Source organism: Rhincodon typus, chromosome 16 (genome assembly GCF_021869965.1).
Source record: "Rhincodon typus isolate 14 chromosome 16, sRhiTyp1.1, whole genome shotgun sequence".
Classification (NCBI taxonomy): domain Eukaryota; kingdom Metazoa; phylum Chordata; class Chondrichthyes; order Orectolobiformes; family Rhincodontidae; genus Rhincodon; species Rhincodon typus.
Window position 1 is genome coordinate 48,646,961 of NC_063347.1, and position 20,574 is coordinate 48,667,534.

Consider the following 20,574-nt stretch of genomic DNA (forward strand, 5'->3'; position numbering starts at 1 on the left):
TTAGGTGGGTCAGACATGGGAAATGCAGGGGTAAGGGAATGGGCCTGGGTGGGATGCTCTTCGGAGGGGCGGTGTGGACTCTTTGAGCTGAATGGCCTGTTTCCACACTGTAGGGATTCTACGATTCAATGTGGTTGACTCTGAACTGCCCCCGGGCAATTAAGGATGGACAATAAATGCTGCCTAGCCAGTGACGTCCTCATCCCATTAATAAATAAAAGGAAAGGGGGGGGGGTTTAAAATGGAAAGCAGAAGTTCTTCATTGTTACTGCACAATCCAGTTTCAATTAAACAATGTGTGTGCAAACTTCTTCATAATTTGATTCCGAATCTTATGAGTAACACACCTGAATTTTTCCAAGGCATCTTTCAATAAGTTTGGTAGTAGCTGGGTCTTTGGCAAGGAAATAGTCCATTCTTTTGTTCCTCCTTCACCTGCCTGGCCAGGAGGAGTATTCAACATATCAGCCAAGGTCTTATGATTAAGTTTTTGTCCTGTAGGAAACACAATAATACAAATAGGTCAACTGATTAAGGCTGCTACTTTATTCTCGGCCACTTGAGAACATCATCTGCAATGTCTGCTGTCTAGAGTTTATCTGTAGCATTTTATGTCTCAAACTGACCATAAATCAACCACATCAGAATTCAGTTGGCTTTATTAACCAACTAAACAAACAAGACACAATCTGAAGGATCCCGACCCAAAACGTTAGCTTTCCTGCTCCTCTGATGCTGCCTGGCCTGCTGTGTTCCTCCAGCTCCACACTGTGTTATCACAATCAAAGACTACTTCACTTTAGTAGGTACCAAGCACAACAAACAAAACCAATGGAATAGATCAGATTTTTTTTCAGAATGGCAGCAATCATTCACAAACCACAGAATACAATAGACAGCAGTCACATCGTGCAAAAGCTTACTTCTGATTTCTCTGGCTTGAACCATAACATTAAAAAAAATTCAAGGACTTGGTTCAACTTGGTCAGGTGATCACAACAGCCATTTAGGGTCAATATTGGTCTTTTTTAAAGGCCATTTTAGTCCATGAATAGCTTAAGTATTAAAACCAGATGATCACAGAATCTCTATCATGTGGAAAGAGGCCATTTGGCCCATCCAGTCTGTACCAACCCTCCAAAGACCAGCCCACCCAGACCCAGCTACCCCTCCCTATCCTGGTTACCCCCTTATTTACAATGTCTAATCCACCTAATCTGTGAATGATGCAAGCTGAATATTGATAGTCCATGTTTAACATTGACATAACCAAATGCAGAATACAGCAGAATTAAATGACTGAGATAACAACTAAATACCATGGACCATTGTGCAGCGAGAAGAGACTGGAGTAGCAAGGGACAACAGAAGCAAAACTAAATGATAAGAGTTTTAAATAAGACACTGTTTGATTAGAAGCCAAAGTATATCTGCAAGTACAGGGTTAGCTAGTAAATGGGACCTGGTGTGAAATAAAACATGTTTAGCAGATCTTTCAACGAGCGATTAATGTGGATAACACTCAAAAGTTGATTGAGATGCTTCGTGGTAATATCACTGGGTTAATAATGCAAGCTAATGTTCTATGGGGATGGGTTGAAATCCCACTGTGGTAGATAATAAAATTTGTATTCAATATAAAATCTGGAGTAAAAAGCTTGCCTAATGTTGACCATTGTTGATGGGAATATATTCCCATCAGATTCAGTACTGTCCCTTAGGGAAGGAAATTTGCCATCCTCACCTAATCTGGCCTTCATTCAACTCCAATCCACAGTAATATGGTTGAATCTTAACTGTACCCTGAGCAATCAGACATGGCAGTAAATGCTACCCTTGCCAGTGACACGCACATCCCAAGAATAATCAATTAAAAAAAAATCAATCTTAGGAATAAAACAAATAACCAAAATGTTTCAGCAAATAAACTAACATAGGGTGATATTGAGAGATGTCACCAAGGTGGAATTATATAATTTTTGTAATGTTGCAAGCAACTTCTATGACGGTTTGCTGAGAGCTGTTTCTATTGCCTTTGCAATGGACAGAATACATATACTTCCTTAGTTGGACATAGGTACACAAGTAGGAGATGGAGTTAACCTTGAATTTTCCATGTGATTAAATAGTTGGCCACCCACTTCAAGATTTTCATGTCCACTAATATATGTCGCATTACACGTGGGATCTCGGGTGACTGAAAAATAGGCCATTCTATTTCAAGGTTAACTGCATATGCAGGGTGTTGAAATTCATATTACCACTCAAAACAGAGACAGGATATTATTGCCAATCAATATGGTATGCAAGTCATCTCCCACCAGTGTCTGCTGTAACTCTGATCAACGGTTCAATAGACAGTGAGCAGCTGTCAGTAGATCACAGCCGTTCTGTTGCTTATACACAATTCATTGAGTACAGTTATGTTTGAAATCACCACAAAAAGATTCCAGTCATTTGGTGCACAATAATTAGTAGCTTTGAAGGTAACAGTGATTTTAAAAAATAAGTTTATTGATTTATCCTTGCTTCACCTCGGTTTTTAAAAAAAATAGCATTACAGAGTATTTAGTCAGATCGATTGCTTTTCTATATGGCAGTTATACCACCTCAGACCTCTGGAACACAGTGGTAGATCGTATTTTTGATACATACATCGACAGAAGGGTTCAACGGCCATTTGCAATGCTATTTAATTTCACATTCTTGGAAATGTTTCAGTACAGAAGAATAGATCCCAGTGGAAGCTTTCTTATATTTTGATAACAAGTTTCAGGAAGAATTTTGATCATTTAGAACACTGAATATCATTTTTTTTTTTTTTTTTAAGTAAAGCAAGGAAACTGAAGAATACATTTTGCTGTTCTCTAGAAACGTATATAGTGATGTTGTGCATTCTGCATGTACGTAACCCATTGACTGATGAGTCAATTTCACCCCAATTATATTGTTAGAACATAATTACAAGAGTCCATCTTTGTACACTCTAGGTACATTGATTATTGTGCTCCTGTATCAGTATTGTCAGTGTTAGATGAATTGAAAACACAAGTACAACCTACCAATCATTTTCTGTTTTGAATTACAATTGTGTAGGCTCTGCACTTGGTCAAATCTCTCCGCTGTCGAGTAGGCATCTTCACTGAACTAAAATGAGGAAGGTTTTTAACTTGGTTAGAAAGGAAATAAAATGCCCCTTTGTTTCCCCATCATCATGTGAGTGCTATGAACATCTGAAAGAGTAGGCGTAGGCCATTTGAATCCTCAAGCCTGGTCTACCATTCAGTAAGATTGTAGCTGATCAATTGTAGTGTCAACTCCAATTCTTATATACATCGAACACAAATTGTTAACATGAAACTGTAATAGTGGACAAGTCTCAGTTGGCTCGTGAATCATTAACAATGAAGCACAAATTTCAGACCAGAACAAAGAGCATAAATGTGGAAGTTAGATACCAAAATTCATTAGAACTTGGAATACATTGTTACAACTTGGAATGCAATTAAAGCTTTTGAGAAAGAATAAAAAAGAGGAGGAAAAATACGGAAAAAAAAGGATGGAGCAGTCATACACATGATTAGCTGCAAAGCTACCTCTGCAACAGATATAATGGGTTGAATGGTCTCCTGTGCTAACATTTCTAGGATTCTCAAAGTCACCAACTTTCAATAGATGTCCTTTCAATTTCTAAGATCTTGGGATGTGGGTGACACAAGTGACTTATTATATTGCCCATCCATCAATTGTCCATCTAAACTGCTCTTTAAAGATGGCAATAAGTCTTCTTCTTTGTGAATTTTTTTTTGTAGTGAGACTACTTCCACTATGATGGTGAATTTAAATAGTGAAACAACAAAGGACAGCAACATTTGTTTGAGCCAGGACAGTGGGAGGCTTGGAGAGCAACTCAAGATGTGTTATTATTGTTGTCCTTGGTGACTGGGGGACAAAGATGTTGACAGTTCATGACCTCTTCAGGATTATACTAACACCATCGAACTAAAGCCAAAGACTGAAACACTTCTCAATTCCAATTTAATTATTATTAAGTGATTTTCTCCATTTACAATGAGAACACAATTCAGTATTTTGACTTCTCAAGTAAAAATTCTAAAATCAAAATCCTTGGATGCCTTGTCTGAATGTCAAAATATGACAACATCAAATAGACATGATGTGTTAAGTGGGATTTCAACTCAATGCCTTTGCATTCTGCTAGACAGTTCCTTTATAAGCAGGCACTCAGTGTCTCTGCATTTACATCAGCAAAGCTTTCATCCTCAGGATTTATGACAAGCATAGAGATAGCTTAATATATCAGAACATTGTACCTTCTTATTAAAGTCTTGATTGCCAGAAAGCTGATCAAATTCAGAAACATTTACCTTCTAGACAATTAAATGGAATTCTCAAAGATAGCAAAGGATTAAATCAATGGCATAAGCTGACATTGATGAACATTTCTATGCATGGTATGATGGAATTGGGTGGGTTTGGGAGAGAAGCGAATACTCATGTTAACAACAGAAGGGTATTTTACTTCTCAAAATCAGCCAAGACAGCATTAATATGGCAGATTAATATATAACGTATTGAATATAATGCAGATTTTTTTTGGGGAACTGCCTCTGGGAAACATCAAGGGTGGACGGTGCAAACAACACAAGTAAACCCAGCTCCTCCAAAAAGTAATAAAAAGGCCTTACTAAATTCTGCTTGACAGACCCACCTCTCTTGGCAAATCACTGTAGCCACCTAGCCCATGTGGAGGCAAGCACAGAAGTTTGGCTTGGCATGCATTAAGGACCAGTTACACAGAACTGCAACATCTAATGCGCGCAGAGGGAGACCAGAAGCTGCACAAATTGCCCAAACACCAACGTGACAACTTGAGCAGTCAGTTCTGTGAACAGGCATGCCGATCTGATATTAAGCTATCAGGATCCACGGAAGACACAGAAGTCACTGACATCTTGGACCTAGCCAGATAACAAGGTTTCTATTACCCTTTGATAGAGTTAACAAAGCAAAGTTTCCCAAGGAACTTTTAAATAAACAAATGCAAGACAGATAAGGAGGAGATATTTTGACAGGTGACCTAATGATTTAGTTAAGAGATTGGGAGAGGTGGACTGCAGACTGTGGGCTTGGGGATAAAATTTCAATCAGAATATTACACCCCAGAAGGAAGTCATTCAGCCCAGAACCAGCAACAGCACTACTTTTTAAAAGAGTCGCACGGTTCATTCCAGTCCCCAACCACCATTCTTCCTCAAGATCCTTGCAACTATGTTTCCTTCAGTATCTATCTAATTCCATTTCAAAAGTTGGTACTGAATCTTATTATTCTATCATGCAGTGCCTTCCAAATCCAAAACCATCACTGCATAGAAAAATTTTAAATGTCATCATTGATGACTTTGACAGTCATCTTATATCGGAGCTTTCAGGTTATTGTCACTTTAGCAATTTCACCTTATTTGCTTGATCCATATACTTCATGATTTTATGATTCAGCATCCCATAGACCTTACTGTTTGTGTTTTTTTTTAAAGATTTGAGCACTTCAAATCTTGGCTGTTCTTGCATATTTAAAATTCACCATTTAGCTCTTGCTGCCTCATTCTTCTACCAAAAAAGGTATCAACTCACATTGTTCCACATTGAATTTCAACTGTCATGGAATGGCAGAACTTGGGAAACTGAAGGAGACAGTGGTGTAGTGGTAATGTCACTGGATTACTAATCCAGAAGCCCAGGCTAATTCTGTGGCAGGAGTCCAAATCCCAGCACGGCAGCTGGTGGAATCTAAATTCAATTAATAAACCTAATATCTAAAGCTTTTATTAATAAGTGACCAAGACAATCCTCCATTGTTGCTAAAATCCAACTGGTTTGCCAATGTCCTTTAGGGAAGGAAATCTGCCATCCTTACTTGGTCTGGTCTAGATATGACTCCAACAATGTGTTGAGCAGTTAACCGCCTCTCTGCAATGGCCCGATTCAGTTCTAGAATACTCAGAGATGGGCAAATGTTGGCCTGGACAGCGACACCCACAACCCGTGGAAGAATAAAGATACTGCAGGTGCACTCAGTCACCAACATCACAGTAAGTTAACATAGAGGATGTGGATTTGGAAGAGGCTGCCAGAGCAGATCTCTTTTACCACACATCAGCAGGAGACACAGAAGTGGAATATCGACGTACAACATTAAAAGATTTATAATATTTAGTCAATTCAATTGCATTGACTTGCCAAACTTTAGGCATTATGCAGCATAATGCCCACCTCGACAAACGTCTGTCCCTCTATCACAAGTCTGCAAAAGGAAAAGAAACATACACAGAAGTTGCTTCAGCTTTCAGCAATTCTAATCCTTCGATGCAAGTGACGAACATCTGTCTTATCAACTCCAATACTTTGCTTACATTTCCCACAGCTAACCTTGCAAGGTTAGCTAGCTTCTCAACATGGAATCCACTTTTACTCGGAGAAGAGCAATTTGAGGCACAATTGACAGATGTTGAGCTGAATTCAGTGGTTGAAATGTCTGTATGGTTCATCTCTAAAATGGAAATAAACAAAACCAGTGAAACGAGGGGAAAATCCCAATTAGCCCCTGTAACTGGCCTCACGTGGTCACTGACCTACTCTAATGAGTTACCCGCTGCTAATTTCACAACCAGGAAAAAAAAAATAGGAGGATGTTACCAGCAAACTGGCACACCAGCTGCAGCACGAAACTTAGTGCCTGCCCTCCTCTGTACTTGCCTAAAATACTGCCTGTTGACTGTCTCTATCCACACAATTTGCCAGACCTAGCATTTGCTATTTTTTTTTTTTCAGATTTTTATTTTTGCTGTTATGTAACAAAAAACTGAAATAAGGCTTCAGGGCATGTTCCAGTTCCATATCACATGTCTACCTGCCCACAACCGAGTGCAATGAACTTTAAATTTATTCCACTCATTAAAATTCTGGCCTGCTCTTCTATCCCGCCTGTTAAATTTGAGCAGTGCCTAGCAATTATTATTAAATAACATTGGCAAATTAGTAGACTGAGCCTATTAATGAAATGGTCTTCTGTTGCTGCCATAAAAATTGCTACCCTGAATATTTTAAAATGGTTTAACAGTCAAGCTGAAATAGCAGAGGAACGGCAGGTGAACCTGTGAAACATTTTTCTTGAAGAAATCTAATTTCCTGAAGCAACCCTTTAAAAATATTTGTATGTGATAAAGGAGAAAGGTAAAATGTGATGAGACTTTTAATACGCAGGGATGCATTCAGCTGAAGGTAAATATAGCTTTAGAGCTTAAAACTACACTAAAACCAGATAGGTCTTAATGGAGAGAGATAGCAGATGCTGGAGAATCCGAGACAACAAGGTGCAGAGCTGGATGAACACAGCAGGCTAAGCAGCATCATAGGAGCAGAAAGGCTGACGTTTCGGGCCTAGACCCTTCATCGGAAATGGGGGAGGGGAAGGGGGTCCTGAAATAAATAGGGAGAGCGGGGGAGGCGGATAGAAGATGGATAGAGGAGAGGATAGGTGGAGAGGAAACAAACAGGTTGAAGAGGCGGGGATGGAGCCAGTAAAGGTGAGTGTAGGTGGGGAGGTAGGGAGGGGATAAGGTCAGTCCAGGGAGGACGGACAGGTCAAGGGGGCAGGATGAGGTTAGTAGGTAGGAGATGGGGGTGCGGCTTGAGGTGGAAGGAGGGGATAGTGGGAGGAAGAACAGGTTAGGGAGGCGGGGACGAGCTGGACTGGTTTTGGGATGCGGTAGCGGGAGGGGAGATTTTGAAGCTTGTGAAATCCACATTGATACCATTGGGCTGCAGGGTTCCCAAGTGGAATATGAGTTGCTGTTCCTGCAACCTTCGGGTGGCATCGTTGTGGCACTGCAGGAGGCCCAGGACGGACATGTCGTCTGAGGAATGGGAGGGGGAGTTGAAATGGTTCGCGACTGGGAGGTGCAGTTGTTTATTGCGAACCGAGTGTAGGTGTTCTGCAATGGACCTCTGTAACCAACTCAGCCAACACTGCTAATATAAGGAACTAGCAATGGAGGTCACAAAGTGACAGTTGTAATACATGACAATCATTGCTTACCTGATCTGATAGGTGAGAAGACTTCCCCAAAGCTATTTCTTGCAAGAAATATTGCCTTTCTAAACTGTGGCGAGGGTTTGGTTACAGTGATCGCGTTGACCTGCAAAGAAGCTGAAAAAGAAGTGCCAACAAGGGATTTATAACTTCTTCCCATCAAGGTTTTACAAACCAAAAAAGGTTAACACAAAATGTAATGGTCACTAAAAAGTTAAACAAAAATTAAACACTGGGTCCCAAGTCAGGGCTTGAATGGAAACAATGGTAATGACAGACATGGGAGGCAAGAAAGAAATGATAGTAACTGGTGGGAAAGAATGGGAAGATACCACCTCTTGTTACGAAAAGAAAATAAAGTGGTCAGATGTAATAGTCATGAAGAACTGGTGATCTTTAAGGCATTGCGACAAAAAATGTGGCAATACTAATGTCATTGCTTTCCTCATTCTCTGAGCAGGTTAATCAACAAACACAGAGAAAATCATCCCACTCAGAACATTATCTGGTGTGTTAAACGATAACCCCAGAATCTGTGTTCTTTTCAACACTGCTGCAAAAGTGGATCAGCCTGGATTGTCTCCAAATGAGGAAACAAATGTGAATGGATGAGCACTGGGTAAATGTCTTCAAATGATCGAACTTGCATTCTATTCTTTCATGGGATATCTCTGGCAGAGTCAATGTGTTTCTTTTCCCCGATTGCCTTTGAAAAAGAGCGGCAGTGAAAAACACACTTAAATCATTGGATTCCATCCATAGGGGTACATCCAGGTTGCTATTAGGAAAACCAGATTATTGACTCAACTGCAGTTAAGAAATGGGAATTTAGTTCCGAGCCAGTGTGGCGCACAGATTGGAGGAGAATTTGCAGGTGGCAGTGCTCCCAGTGTCCGCACTTATCAAAATAAACAGGTAATATTTACACAGAGAAACTTTACATTTTTTTAAGAAGGGGATCATCATAATAATACAAAGTCAAACCTTCCATATAAAGGGAAACAGATCCAAATCAACAATTGCAGTGAATTTTATTTTCAGGCCAAACGGTACAGTATAAAAGCACCAAAAATGTGGTGCAGTGGTAGCGTTCACACCACTGGGCCTGGTGATCTAGGATCAGATCTTATCTGCCTCAGAGGCATGACATATCAGGTTAATTATGATATTTAAAAGCATGAAAATAGTTTACAACATTGAAAGTTAGTGGAAGGATTGACACTAATTCAGTTAATTACCTTGCTTCAACGATGAACAGATAGCACACAAGGCCATGAACTGAATGCCATGAGATGAAAATACACTATGTTACAATAATACTCAAGCAGCAATATTATGCTTAATTACTCTTTAGAAGGGCATGTCAAGTATAAATCAGAGAGAAATTTTGTTCTCTCCTTGACCTCCCCCTAATCAATTCCAGGAAAGGGCCAATCTTTGCTCTTGTTATATTGTCTATTGTTTGTAGAGACACAGGCAAGTATAAAGGCAGCAACTGGGTTATTTGCCTCCTCTGTTACTTGTAGAAGGTCATCAAATTATGTCAAGGGTTAGGCTGGCATGAAATGAAAGGTGATGTGAAACAAAAGAAATTCCTGACCCAAACTTTATTACACTTACAGGGGTCACTGGGCAAGGTACTGACAACATTGTTAGTGTTGTCAGTTGTTGTTGCACTGGAGACTCCCCCTTTTACTTCATTCCAAACAGTGGGCCAAGCAGCCTGTGGGGAGAAAAATAAGAACTTACATGTGAATTACATGTTTTATACAAAGCTGAATGTGTTGTATTAGACAGTACATGGTCATACACCTATGGATTACTACTGTTTTATTGATGGGTATATGTGCAACGTGCACTCTAAGCTCATTGTAACAATCAGCAATAACTCATATCACATTATTGCCAAGGACTAAACATTTTGCAAAAGTGTGGGTTAAAAACAAAGTGAAAGTCTGTGGTCGGACAGAAGACAAAGCATGGGAAGTGTTGGTAAAGATCTGTAACTGGGGTTGTGGATGAGGCTGTTGACTTGCTCACCGAGCTGCTTGTTTTCGTTCAGACGTTTGTCACCGTGCTAGGTGACATCATCAGTGGAGCCTCCGATGAAACGACGTTATTCCACTCTGCTTGGAATTTATACTGTCGGGTCCGTTATGGTGAGTAGTGTCATTTCCGGTTTTGATCTATACGCATTTGTATATGTTATACAAAACCATACCAGATCAAAACCAGGTTTGTATACCATATACAAACGCATATAGATCAAAACCGGAAATGGCACTGCTCACCATAACGGACCCGACAGTATAAATTCCAAGCAGAGTGGAATAACGTCGTTTCATCGGAGGCTCCACTGATGTCACCTAGCATGGTGACAAAACGTCTGAACAACAACTAGCCAGCTCAGCGAGCAAATCAACAACCCGAAAGCATGGGAAGGTCAAAGCCAAAGAGCAGCAAAGGGGCAAGTAAAGAAAAAAAACTAATGGGTCTAGAAGAAGTGTGAATGGCAGAATAAATCAACAGCTGCCACCTGAAAACAAAATCTAGGAACTTGATTAACTCAATCAACTTTGCCTTCCCGTCCATGGGACACAGACCAACTAAGCCCAATGCATTTCCCACTCTTATGAATTCACCCCTTTCCCAGAACCACAATAGGATTTGCTATGCCCTCACTTTTCACATGGCCAACTTCCATATTCAGTGGATAAGGCTCCACCATTGCTGCTGCAGTACAGGATTCATGTAAATCATGATGTAACTGATTATATGATTCTGACATTCTGCTGAAAAATGGGTGAGATGGTGAGAAACACTACACTAGAGACAGATATTTGATAACTATGCACAGAAGTAAATAAGGAATGCTAACGTATGTAAAGGTCTTTAAGCACATTTGTGAAATTAAAACATGTCTACATGGTCTGTGATAGACGGGGGTAGTATCCCTATCTCTGGTGCAAGAGGTCTGGATTCAGGTCCCACCTACTCCAGAGGTGTACAACATTGCTGAACAGGTTAATTAGAAAATACCTATATGCAGATGCCCAGAGACAATCCAGACTGATATCTCAATATGCAGGGAGTAGTACTGGCTCAAATCAAGGTGTAAAGCATCTGCCACTTCCATCATGATGCCACCACCAAACACAGCTCCTCCCATCCTCTTTCAGCACTCTGAAGGGACTGTTCCATTCATGACATTCTGGACCATTCGTCAATCATATCCTTCCTTCCCACAATCAACAATTTGTGCAAGCACAGGAGATGTAACCCTTTAACCACTCCTCCCAATTCCAGACTGCATAAACTCATTACAACTGAAGCAACCATTCGTGTGTTTGATATAATGTATTCACTGCTCACACTACCGTCTCCTCCACACTGGAGAGACCAAACGTAGACTGAGTAACCATTTTACAGAACACATCCATTCAGTTTGTAAGCCTAACTGTGACATTCTAGCAAGTCGACATTTTAATTCTCTACCTTGCTGTCTGACTTCGGCCTACACCTGTGTTCCAATGAAGCTTAACGTAATTTAATGATCAGCACCTCACTCTTCAATTAGGCACTTTACCACCTTCTAGATTCAACATGGAGTTCAACAATCTCTGGCCATGATCTCCATTCCCTCATCTTGTCTCCTTTATATATCCATTGGTTGGACTTAATCATGTTTATCTCATTGTTGGTTTGGACGGGAGCTGATTATTCTATCAATCATACTTTCCGGACCTGTCTTTTGTTTCTTTTATTCCATTTCCACGCCTTTTGGCTCTGTTGCACCAGTATTTCCGTATTTAAATGCCTCCCATCTTCTGCTCTATCACAGACCTTCCTTTTAGTTCTTTTTCCACTGTCCCCTTTATGCCCCCTCAAGAAACTGCCACATTTCTTACTTCACATTCAACTGAAAGTACACAACCAGATGTGTTGACTCTGTTTCTCTCTCCATAGATAACTTCTAGGTCGAAAATTTAAAAAAAAACCAAAAAAAAAAAGAGAGAGAGTGCTGTTGTGTCAGAAACACAGCAGGTTCTGGTAAAACTGGGATGTTTGTAGGAACATGTTTATAGGTTTCTTGAGAAACCCTGAGGGGTGTTCAGGTCTTTAATTTCGATATGCAAACAGCCCTTAATAAAAAATAATGATCCATCCAAGGGCCATTTTTGCAAGTGCCTTTGGCTGTCTGTATGCTTCTGCACAACCTAAGAGGCTGCAGCATGGTTGGTGGAAAATTGCTAACTTTCAGCCGGCAGGGGTGGTTGGAAGAGAGAAGATGACGATCGTGCACGATGACCTCAAGCAGCTGTTGCACTACCTCAGAAGCCTTGTTTAGCTTGGTTGAGAGGTCACAGCAAGGACACTGTGGCAGAGTAGCAATCTGGAAGTGATCACAAGTGACGCCTTCTAAAGAAAGGACAGCAGCTTTATACACCAGAGTCACAGGAACTTCCCCAGGCCATTGCCTCAATACTGGAGTGTGGAGAAAGTCTGCAAGTGCCTTAAACAGCGATAAACAGCATCAACTGGAGGCTTCAGGCTGCCGAACACAACTCTCATAACTTCATAGTTTACACTGTAGCATCAGGCTACACAAAGACATAAACTGAGGGCTGGATTACAGGTAGGTCCGCAAGTCCTGTCTGGTCATTGGGCTGGCTATCAATCCAGTGCTGGGGAAGATATACTCCTAGTTTGCCTCAGTCTGGAGCTGGTCTCTCTTCTAATGTTCATTAACAGTATAAGAGGCTGCCAATGTACTCATCTGTCATTGCACATTCATCAGCATTCTTCTGTAAAATTATGATATAGGCCAAGTCTTATTTAGAGTCCTCTGCAACAAAGCTTGACATGACTGCACCCTCCAGTGAGCTAAAATACAAACTATCTTTCTCCCTGCCCTGAATAAAGCTTACTCATGCCCTTGATTCATCACATGCCGATCCTAACTCCAATGTTTGTGCAGTGCACAGTAAGCAAGCTGGTGACTGCAAGTGTTAGATTGAGTGGTGATGTTTCTTCAGAAATCTCCTGTCCCTTTATGACGACACTACACTGGCTGGCCAGACAGCACCCCCTCACTATCTATCAACACACTACACATTGAGGGCCAGAGACTGGGTGGAAAGCAAGAGATCCACAGTCACACCATTACCACTTGCTCTTTGTGCTGGTTAGGAGGATGGTGAAGTGGGATTGAAGCAGGGACAGAAGACTGAAAAAAAAACGTTCAGTGATGTTGGATGCACTAGCCTCACTAAGAATCGGTTATGTGACGGGGAGCATCATCTCCCTCAAAAGACTCAGCTAATGGTGGAACGTCTGCTCTTCGAGGGTTGGTGTTACACTCTGCAGTTATGGGCCACCTCCTCCTGCAAGAGATTATGGGTGCTTTTGTTGCCATGTGTTTAGGTAGTCTGTCTGATGTAGCTGAAGTACTTGGAAGCTGAGAGGTGACAACACTGATGCATTTGAGAGAATGCGGCAAAATGTTGGGATGAGTCCTGAGTACAAATGAGTGACTGAGCCAAAGTGCATTGAATGGTGTGAGGTGATGCCCAAAAGGGAGGATGAGGCAACCATGGCTGACAAGAAAAGCCAGGACAGCATAAAAGCAAAAGCAAAGACATACAATGTGGTGAAGGTTAGTGGGAAGCCAGAGGAGGGGGCAAGAGTTTAAAATCCAGAGGACAACTTTAACAGCAACAAAACGGGGAGATGAAGAAATACAAGGATACGCTAACTAGTCTCATCAAAGACGACTGCAAGAATTTTGATTTAAAGCTATCTAAAAAGGTGAGACAGACAAGAGTGAACATTGGGTCACTGGAAAAATGAAGTTGGAGAAATGGTAATGAAGGAGAAATGGTGGAGGAACTGAACAGGTACTTTCCATCAGTTTCCAAATTGGAAGACATCAGCAGAATACCAGAATTTCAAAAGAGTCAGGTGCAGAAGTGAATGTAGTGGCCACCACAGAAATGGTGGTGCTGGGGAAGCTGAAAAGGACTGAAGGTGGACAAATCACCCAGACTAGATGGAGTATACACAGACTTCTGAAGAAGATAACAGAGGAGAATGCAGAGGCATTGGTGGTGATCTTTCAGGAATCACTGGAGTCATGGAGGGTCCCCGAGGACTCGAAAATGGCTAATGTAACACCCTTGCTTAAGAAAGGAGGGAGGCAGAAGACAGCAAACTCTAGACTAGTTAGCCTGACCTTGGTCATTGGTAAGTGTTTAAAGTTTATTATTAAGAATTAGATTGCGGAGTACTTCAAAAGTGCATGTTAAAGTAGTGATGAATCAGCACAGCTTTGTCAAATGGAGAACGTCACATCTGACAAATTATTTGAGATGGTAATGAGCAAGTCAGACAAAGGACAGCCAGTGGACTTGATCTATTTGGATTTCCAGAAGACCTTTAACAAGGTGCCGCATAGGACGCTGCGAAGTAAGAGTCCATTGTTTTATCCATTGCATGGATACAAGATTGCATAACTGGCAGAATGTGGGGATAAAGGGGTCTTTTTCAGGATGGAAGCCAGTGACTAGTGGAGTTCCACAGGCACCACAACTATTCAAGTTATACATTAACAATCTGGACAAAGTAATTTAGGGTATTGTTGTCAAGTTTCCAGTTGACACAAAGATAGGTGGAGACGTGGCGGATGAAATACAATGTGGGAAAATGTGAGGTTTATACAATTTGGTAGGAAGAATAGAGGTGTAGACTATTTTCTAATGGGGGAAAGCTTCAGAATTCTGAAGCAGAAAAGGACTTGGGAGTCCTAGTTCAGGATTCTTTTAAGGTTAACATGTAGGTTCCGTTGGCAGTTAGGAAGACAAATGTGATGTTCACATTTATTTCAAGAGGCTGGAATACAAGGGCAGGGATATACTGCTGACGCTGAAAAAAGTTCTGGCCAGACCACTTTTGGAATATTGGGAGCAATTTTGAGTCCTGTATCTAAGGAAGCGTGTGGTGGCCTTGCAAGTGTCCAAAGGAGGATTACAAGAATGATCCCAGGGATGAAGGGTTTGCCATATATGAGGAGCAGTCGAGGACTCTGGGTCTGTACTTGGAGTTTGGAGGAGGAGGAGGAATCTCATTGAAACTTAAAGAAACTGACAGGCCTGGATACAATGGACATAGTGGAAACATTTTCTCAATTTGGAGAGACTAGGACCCAAGAGCACAGCCTCAGAGTGAAGGGATGACCCTTTAGAACGGAGATGAGGCAGTATTTGTTCAGCCACAGAATGGTGAATCCGTGGAACTCATTGCTGTCGAAGGATGTGGAAGCCAAGTCATTGAGTGTATTTGAGACAGAGCTTGATTGGCTCTTGATTATCAAGTGGATCAAGCGTTATGGAGAGAACACAGGAGAATGCGGTTGAAAAACACATCGGCCATGATCGAATGGCAGATCAGCCTCGTGGACCAAATGTCCTAAATCTGCTCTTATGGTCCAAAAGGCAACTGCTGTCAGATGGATATGGAGAGAAAAGGTAGATTTATGGAGTTGAACTATAGATTATAAAATGGCTGAACAGTTCCCAAGGGCAAATCTACATAATCTTGATTGAGGCTGGAAAACAACCTATGATCCCCATGAATTGTACATTGTTAAATGTTTTTTTAATTGTGATTCAATAAATCCACTGATTATTAGTTGCCAAAATTGCTTAGTGTTCTAACCTACCCAATCCTATTCTGCCAAATCTGTGTGAAAATCAATTTTTCAATCTATATGCTAGAGAAAAATCCATACTACCAGAAACAGAAATAGACGTCTCAAAGGCGTTAAACAATTCTGCAAGAAATATTTCAGAGAAAAAAATTCCACCTTTTCGGGATTACCCTAAAATAAGCTGGACTAGGAAGATTTGTAAAGAACTAGGTGCCTTAATAAAAGGCATCACACGAGATATACTTGCAACATTCCTCAATGACTACTTGCATACATACCCTGCAGGAATTCATCAAAAAAGTAATTTGCATTTATATAGTAGCCAAAAAATCTCATGAAATGGCAAATCATCTTAGACTCAATTAAGTACATTTGAAGCGTAGTCGATGTTTTAGCGCAGGGAAATTCAGCAGCCAATTTACACACAGCAAGATTAAAAGATCAACCAGCCAGTTATTTAAAATGTCATTTGAGGGTTTTGTTGAGTGGTTTTTAAGATGTCAGATGTAAAGGGTCAAGTTGCTCTCTCTTCCTCCCACCAACAAACTTTCCTCTGCACTGTTTCATGTAAACAATTATTTTCTGGCCAAGCTTTCCAGCATAAGAAACACAGGGAGATAATGACCTTTGCATGCACATTGTTTGTTCCCCCTCACTGAGATTCACATACTACTTTATGCCTTGATTTTGTCCATACCTCTCAGATATAGTGCTCAATGCCTCGTAATGATAGTCGAATTGGCAGTTTCATTATTCTGTGCAGAAACAATTTTCTATCTAAACACATGGCACGAAGAATATATCGATCAAACCAACTCTTCACTTGGCAGAAACGAGGAGCAGAATTTAAACCCCATTCTATTTTCTACACTGTGAAGGATTAAAGATCTGCCAAGTGTTCTATTACACAGCAGGCATTTGTACCATTCAGAATGAATCTCCAGGCAATGAGCTCAAGGGATTTTTGTTGCATTATCTTCTGATATACTGCAGTACCTTCTGGTGCATGTGGAAGAAAAAATACCAAGACCTATTCTGAAGGTCAAATAATCAAATCAATCAATCTCAGTTCAACTGCTCATTTTCACACAAAGATGAGCACATTATCTTTAGTTATGATATTCATTAAAAGATAGAGACAGGTGACGGAAAAATACCCTGTTCTTTCAATACATTGAAGCACAAGACAAGTAGATTTCAAAAGGGAATCTTCTACGTACAGAGTACATGCTTCACAACTTTAATCCTGAAAGTGGTGAAATATAGCAAGCACCACCCATGACGAATTATGCCCAAACAAGTTTCTGTTGTAATGAAATCAGAAAATGCGAGAGAAACTGCAAGGCTGGCAGCATTTGTGGAGAGAGAAACAGAGTTAACTTCGAGTCCAAATGACTTCAGATGGACTACTTTGCCCTTTAGGTGCTGAATGTGGAGAATGAAATGTTCTGAAGATCCAAAACATTAACTTAGTTTTGCTCTCCATAGATGGTGCCAGACTGTTGAGGTTCTCCAGCACTTTGCTCTTATTTCCGATTTCCACCATAACTTTGCTTTTATTTCTATTTAAATAACCCAAGAGAGGTCAAGTAATTAAACATTTATCCTTGTAACTACTTTCATCTCAAAAGATTTTAACATTTAAGGAAATAGAATACATTACACTGAAAGAAGTATAGTCATCACCTCATTACGACCCAAAATACATCTCATAACTTAATGGCTTTCATCCCTCTTGTGGTGATGGATGTCAGAAAATAGAATGTTCTCACCTTTATCAAGCTGGCATAGCATTGTGAATATTAGAAGCTAAAGTCCAACACTAGGAGGCTCAGCTGCACTTTTCTGAACTCCATTACTCTGTTAAACAATTTGAAACAGTTGCTTTTGCTTAAGATTTGTTTGCAGCAATTGATTTTTCCAGGAACCCTCTTGGTTGGAGTGAACTTAATACATTGTGGAAGTTAGTTCTTTTCTCCCCATGGATTTCAAAGGCCAATTAACATCAAGGTATCTATGTAGCACCATACTGATGACATGCTTGTCATCAGTTCTCTTTGTGGTAACAAAGTGTGGTAACGAGGCCTGTCTGTTTTTTTTGACAAATGAAAACTTGAATTAATGCAGTTAAAGAAATCTTATTTTCCTAAATGGTCTAGACTGTGTCACTAGCTTCCATCTGCATCTGCAGCAGTGACAATTCGGGGAAAAGGTAGGCAAAAATTCTTACTCTTATTCTCATACACACTTTTCAGCAGGGGTTATCACTTATTTCTAAGATTTGTCTCACACACCAATCATCATCACACCTTGAAAGAATTTTCACTTTGACAAGATACAAGACAACAATTATTAAACAAACAGAGTGATTACTTTTAGGAGGTATAGATAGAAATCCTGTAGGGCATGCCCTACATGCCACATATAGCCAATCAACAACACTCCTGGAAAAAGGCACATCACCAAACCTTAAATTATGGCAAGAGCACTTGATCTATGCACAAGAACAATTAAAGGAACTCTACTAGTAACATATCCTCAGAGATGTGTCTTAATTTCTCAGATCACGCTAACTTTGCTTGAGCACCAGAACTCCAAAAATTCTTCCATTCACTTGCAGAGGACAACTTGTAGTTCAACCATTACCCAAGACCAATATCCATTGCCCAAATGAATAAGATAAGATTCTTATTCCAATACTTAGCATAAGGACATGTTCTGCTTGTCACTCTCTTCTATAATGTGTGCACGTGAGGTATATGCAAGTCACACAAGAAGATGGACGATCATAACTTCAGTCTTACACTGCGTTCATAATCACTACAGGCAATAGATTACATTCAGAGTGTAAATGAGAGAAGACCCAAATTCTTCATACTTCTTCTGGGGTATGGGAAGTAGCAATGTTATTTTGAGGCAAAGTGTAATTTTTTTTGTAAGCGTTTGCAAGAAAAAATAAAGCAAGCTATCATTCAAATTCCAGATCCCAGAGTGCATGTGCATACTGTATTATCACAACTTATTATTATTCACAAGTTGATCAGGCCTCAAGGTAAACCAATCAGCAGAATGAAGGTGGTGTCTTTATGGAAAGATGAGCCTATGGAAGATTACTGTTTTCATGTCACTTAAGTCAGGTCTTTTGTTCTGTAAAGTTCCATTTCATTATGGTGCTAAGATTCTTGATTGACATGCAAACAGGAGTGAAACAAGTTTCAATTGTTAACTCTTACTCCACCATACAAATTTAATGTTTTGTTTGGATAGTCCATAAAACACAATAAGCCATCGATACACCAGCTGGCCCATTGCAGTGTCAGCTTATAGACAAGGCAACATTAGCTTCTGAGCCAATGATTTGATAAATAACCTATCCTTCAAATAATGGATTAAGAACTGCAAAGGAGCCACAAGACAGCCATCACTACAACTACTTCCCTGCAGGATCAATATATGAACTCAAAAGGAAATAGAGGCATAAATGTCTTGCATTCCATGTCCTCATTATAACATCCCCTTTGAGAGTCGTCAACCGTGCAAAAGTAAAGAGCTCATTATCATGAAACATGAGTTCCAGATTATAAATTTAGTGTGTGCAATGCAATATTAATCCTGCACTTTCTGAAAATAAAATACTCTTTGACTTATCGTCATAATTTAAACTATAGTAGTCATTCAAGATATGTCTAAATTCTTTAACCCTATCTTCAGCATACACCACAGAATATAAACACTGACATTAGCTATAAATTAATTAAAGATGATGGATTTCAAATACTGAAATAAAACCTAAGCTGACCAAAACTCGGGGTAAATCTGATCAGAAATAAAAACAGAAAATGCTGAAATTATTTTGAAGGTCTGGCAGTATCCATGAGAAGAGAAGCCGAGCTAAGGACTTGGATTTTGCACCTTTACAAATGGTAGGCAGGAGCCAAATAAAGGAAGTCCACTCCCATTTTCAATAAATTACATTTTCATGGTTAAGGGAATAGGGCATGATTCAACTTGAAGGAAATGTGAACTCAAGCAGAGGCATTGCGTTAAACATTGGAGTCCCTTAAAAACTAAATCTTGCTAGTATTTATTGCGTGGCAAGAAATTCCCATTTAACAGTTACTACAGCAGTAATTAAATTCCCAAACATTCTACCATGGGAAAACAAAGAGAGAAGAATTACCAAAAACACAGATGTCCTGGATACACATCAAACGAGCTTCAACAGTTTATCTGGTGCCAAATGTACCCTTTATCAGTGTACTGTTTTCAGAAATAAAATAAAAGTGTTTTGTTCTGAGAAGGAATGAAAGCTAAACTTCAAATGGAGGCAGGAAAGAAAACAATTGCCATCCAACATCATGAGTAGCTCCCCCATGGCCATTGGTCAAAAGGGTTCAGACAACACAGACTGCCCTGGAAATCTGTTGCTCTGGGTCAAAGGGGAGCTCTCATTAAGACAACTTTGCACACAACAGTTTTCATTGGTGGTCCCCACAGAATTGTCCTTAGGGAGCAGTCCTCATCAAGCAAATGGAAGATGGACCAAGAGAAGGGGAGGAAGACAGAGGGAGGAGTTCTTTAACATCTCAGCTAGAGTGCAGGATGCTGCCCCAACCACTTTAACAAGACAAAAGCATTCTGCACCAATAGCCTCAGAGATAGTAGGAACTGCAGATGCTGGAGAAGCTGAGATAACAAGGTGTAGAGCTGGATGAACGCAGCAGGCCAAGCAGCATCAGAGAAGCAGGAAGGCTGA

General features: G+C 40.3%; 1 protein-coding gene across 6 annotated transcripts in view; it reads right to left on the minus strand.

The window, feature by feature from the left end:
- The window catches only part of LOC125485141 (protein NEDD1-like), a 76,960-nt gene that overhangs the window by 12,386 nt on the left and 44,000 nt on the right, over positions 1 to 20,574 (minus strand). For 5 of the 6 annotated variants that reach the window (XM_048606561.1, XM_048606558.1, XM_048606562.1 and 2 more), the window contains 5 exons: positions 9,734 to 9,836; positions 8,120 to 8,230; positions 6,435 to 6,571; positions 3,063 to 3,147; positions 348 to 495 (listed from right to left, as the gene is read on the minus strand). In XM_048606561.1, the coding sequence (XP_048462518.1) occupies positions 348 to 495; positions 3,063 to 3,147; positions 6,435 to 6,571; positions 8,120 to 8,230; positions 9,734 to 9,836 (584 nt within the window). The remainder of the gene's footprint in view (positions 1 to 347; positions 496 to 3,062; positions 3,148 to 6,434; positions 6,572 to 8,119; positions 8,231 to 9,733; positions 9,837 to 20,574) is intronic. The other variant, XM_048606559.1, reaches the window with a different exon arrangement.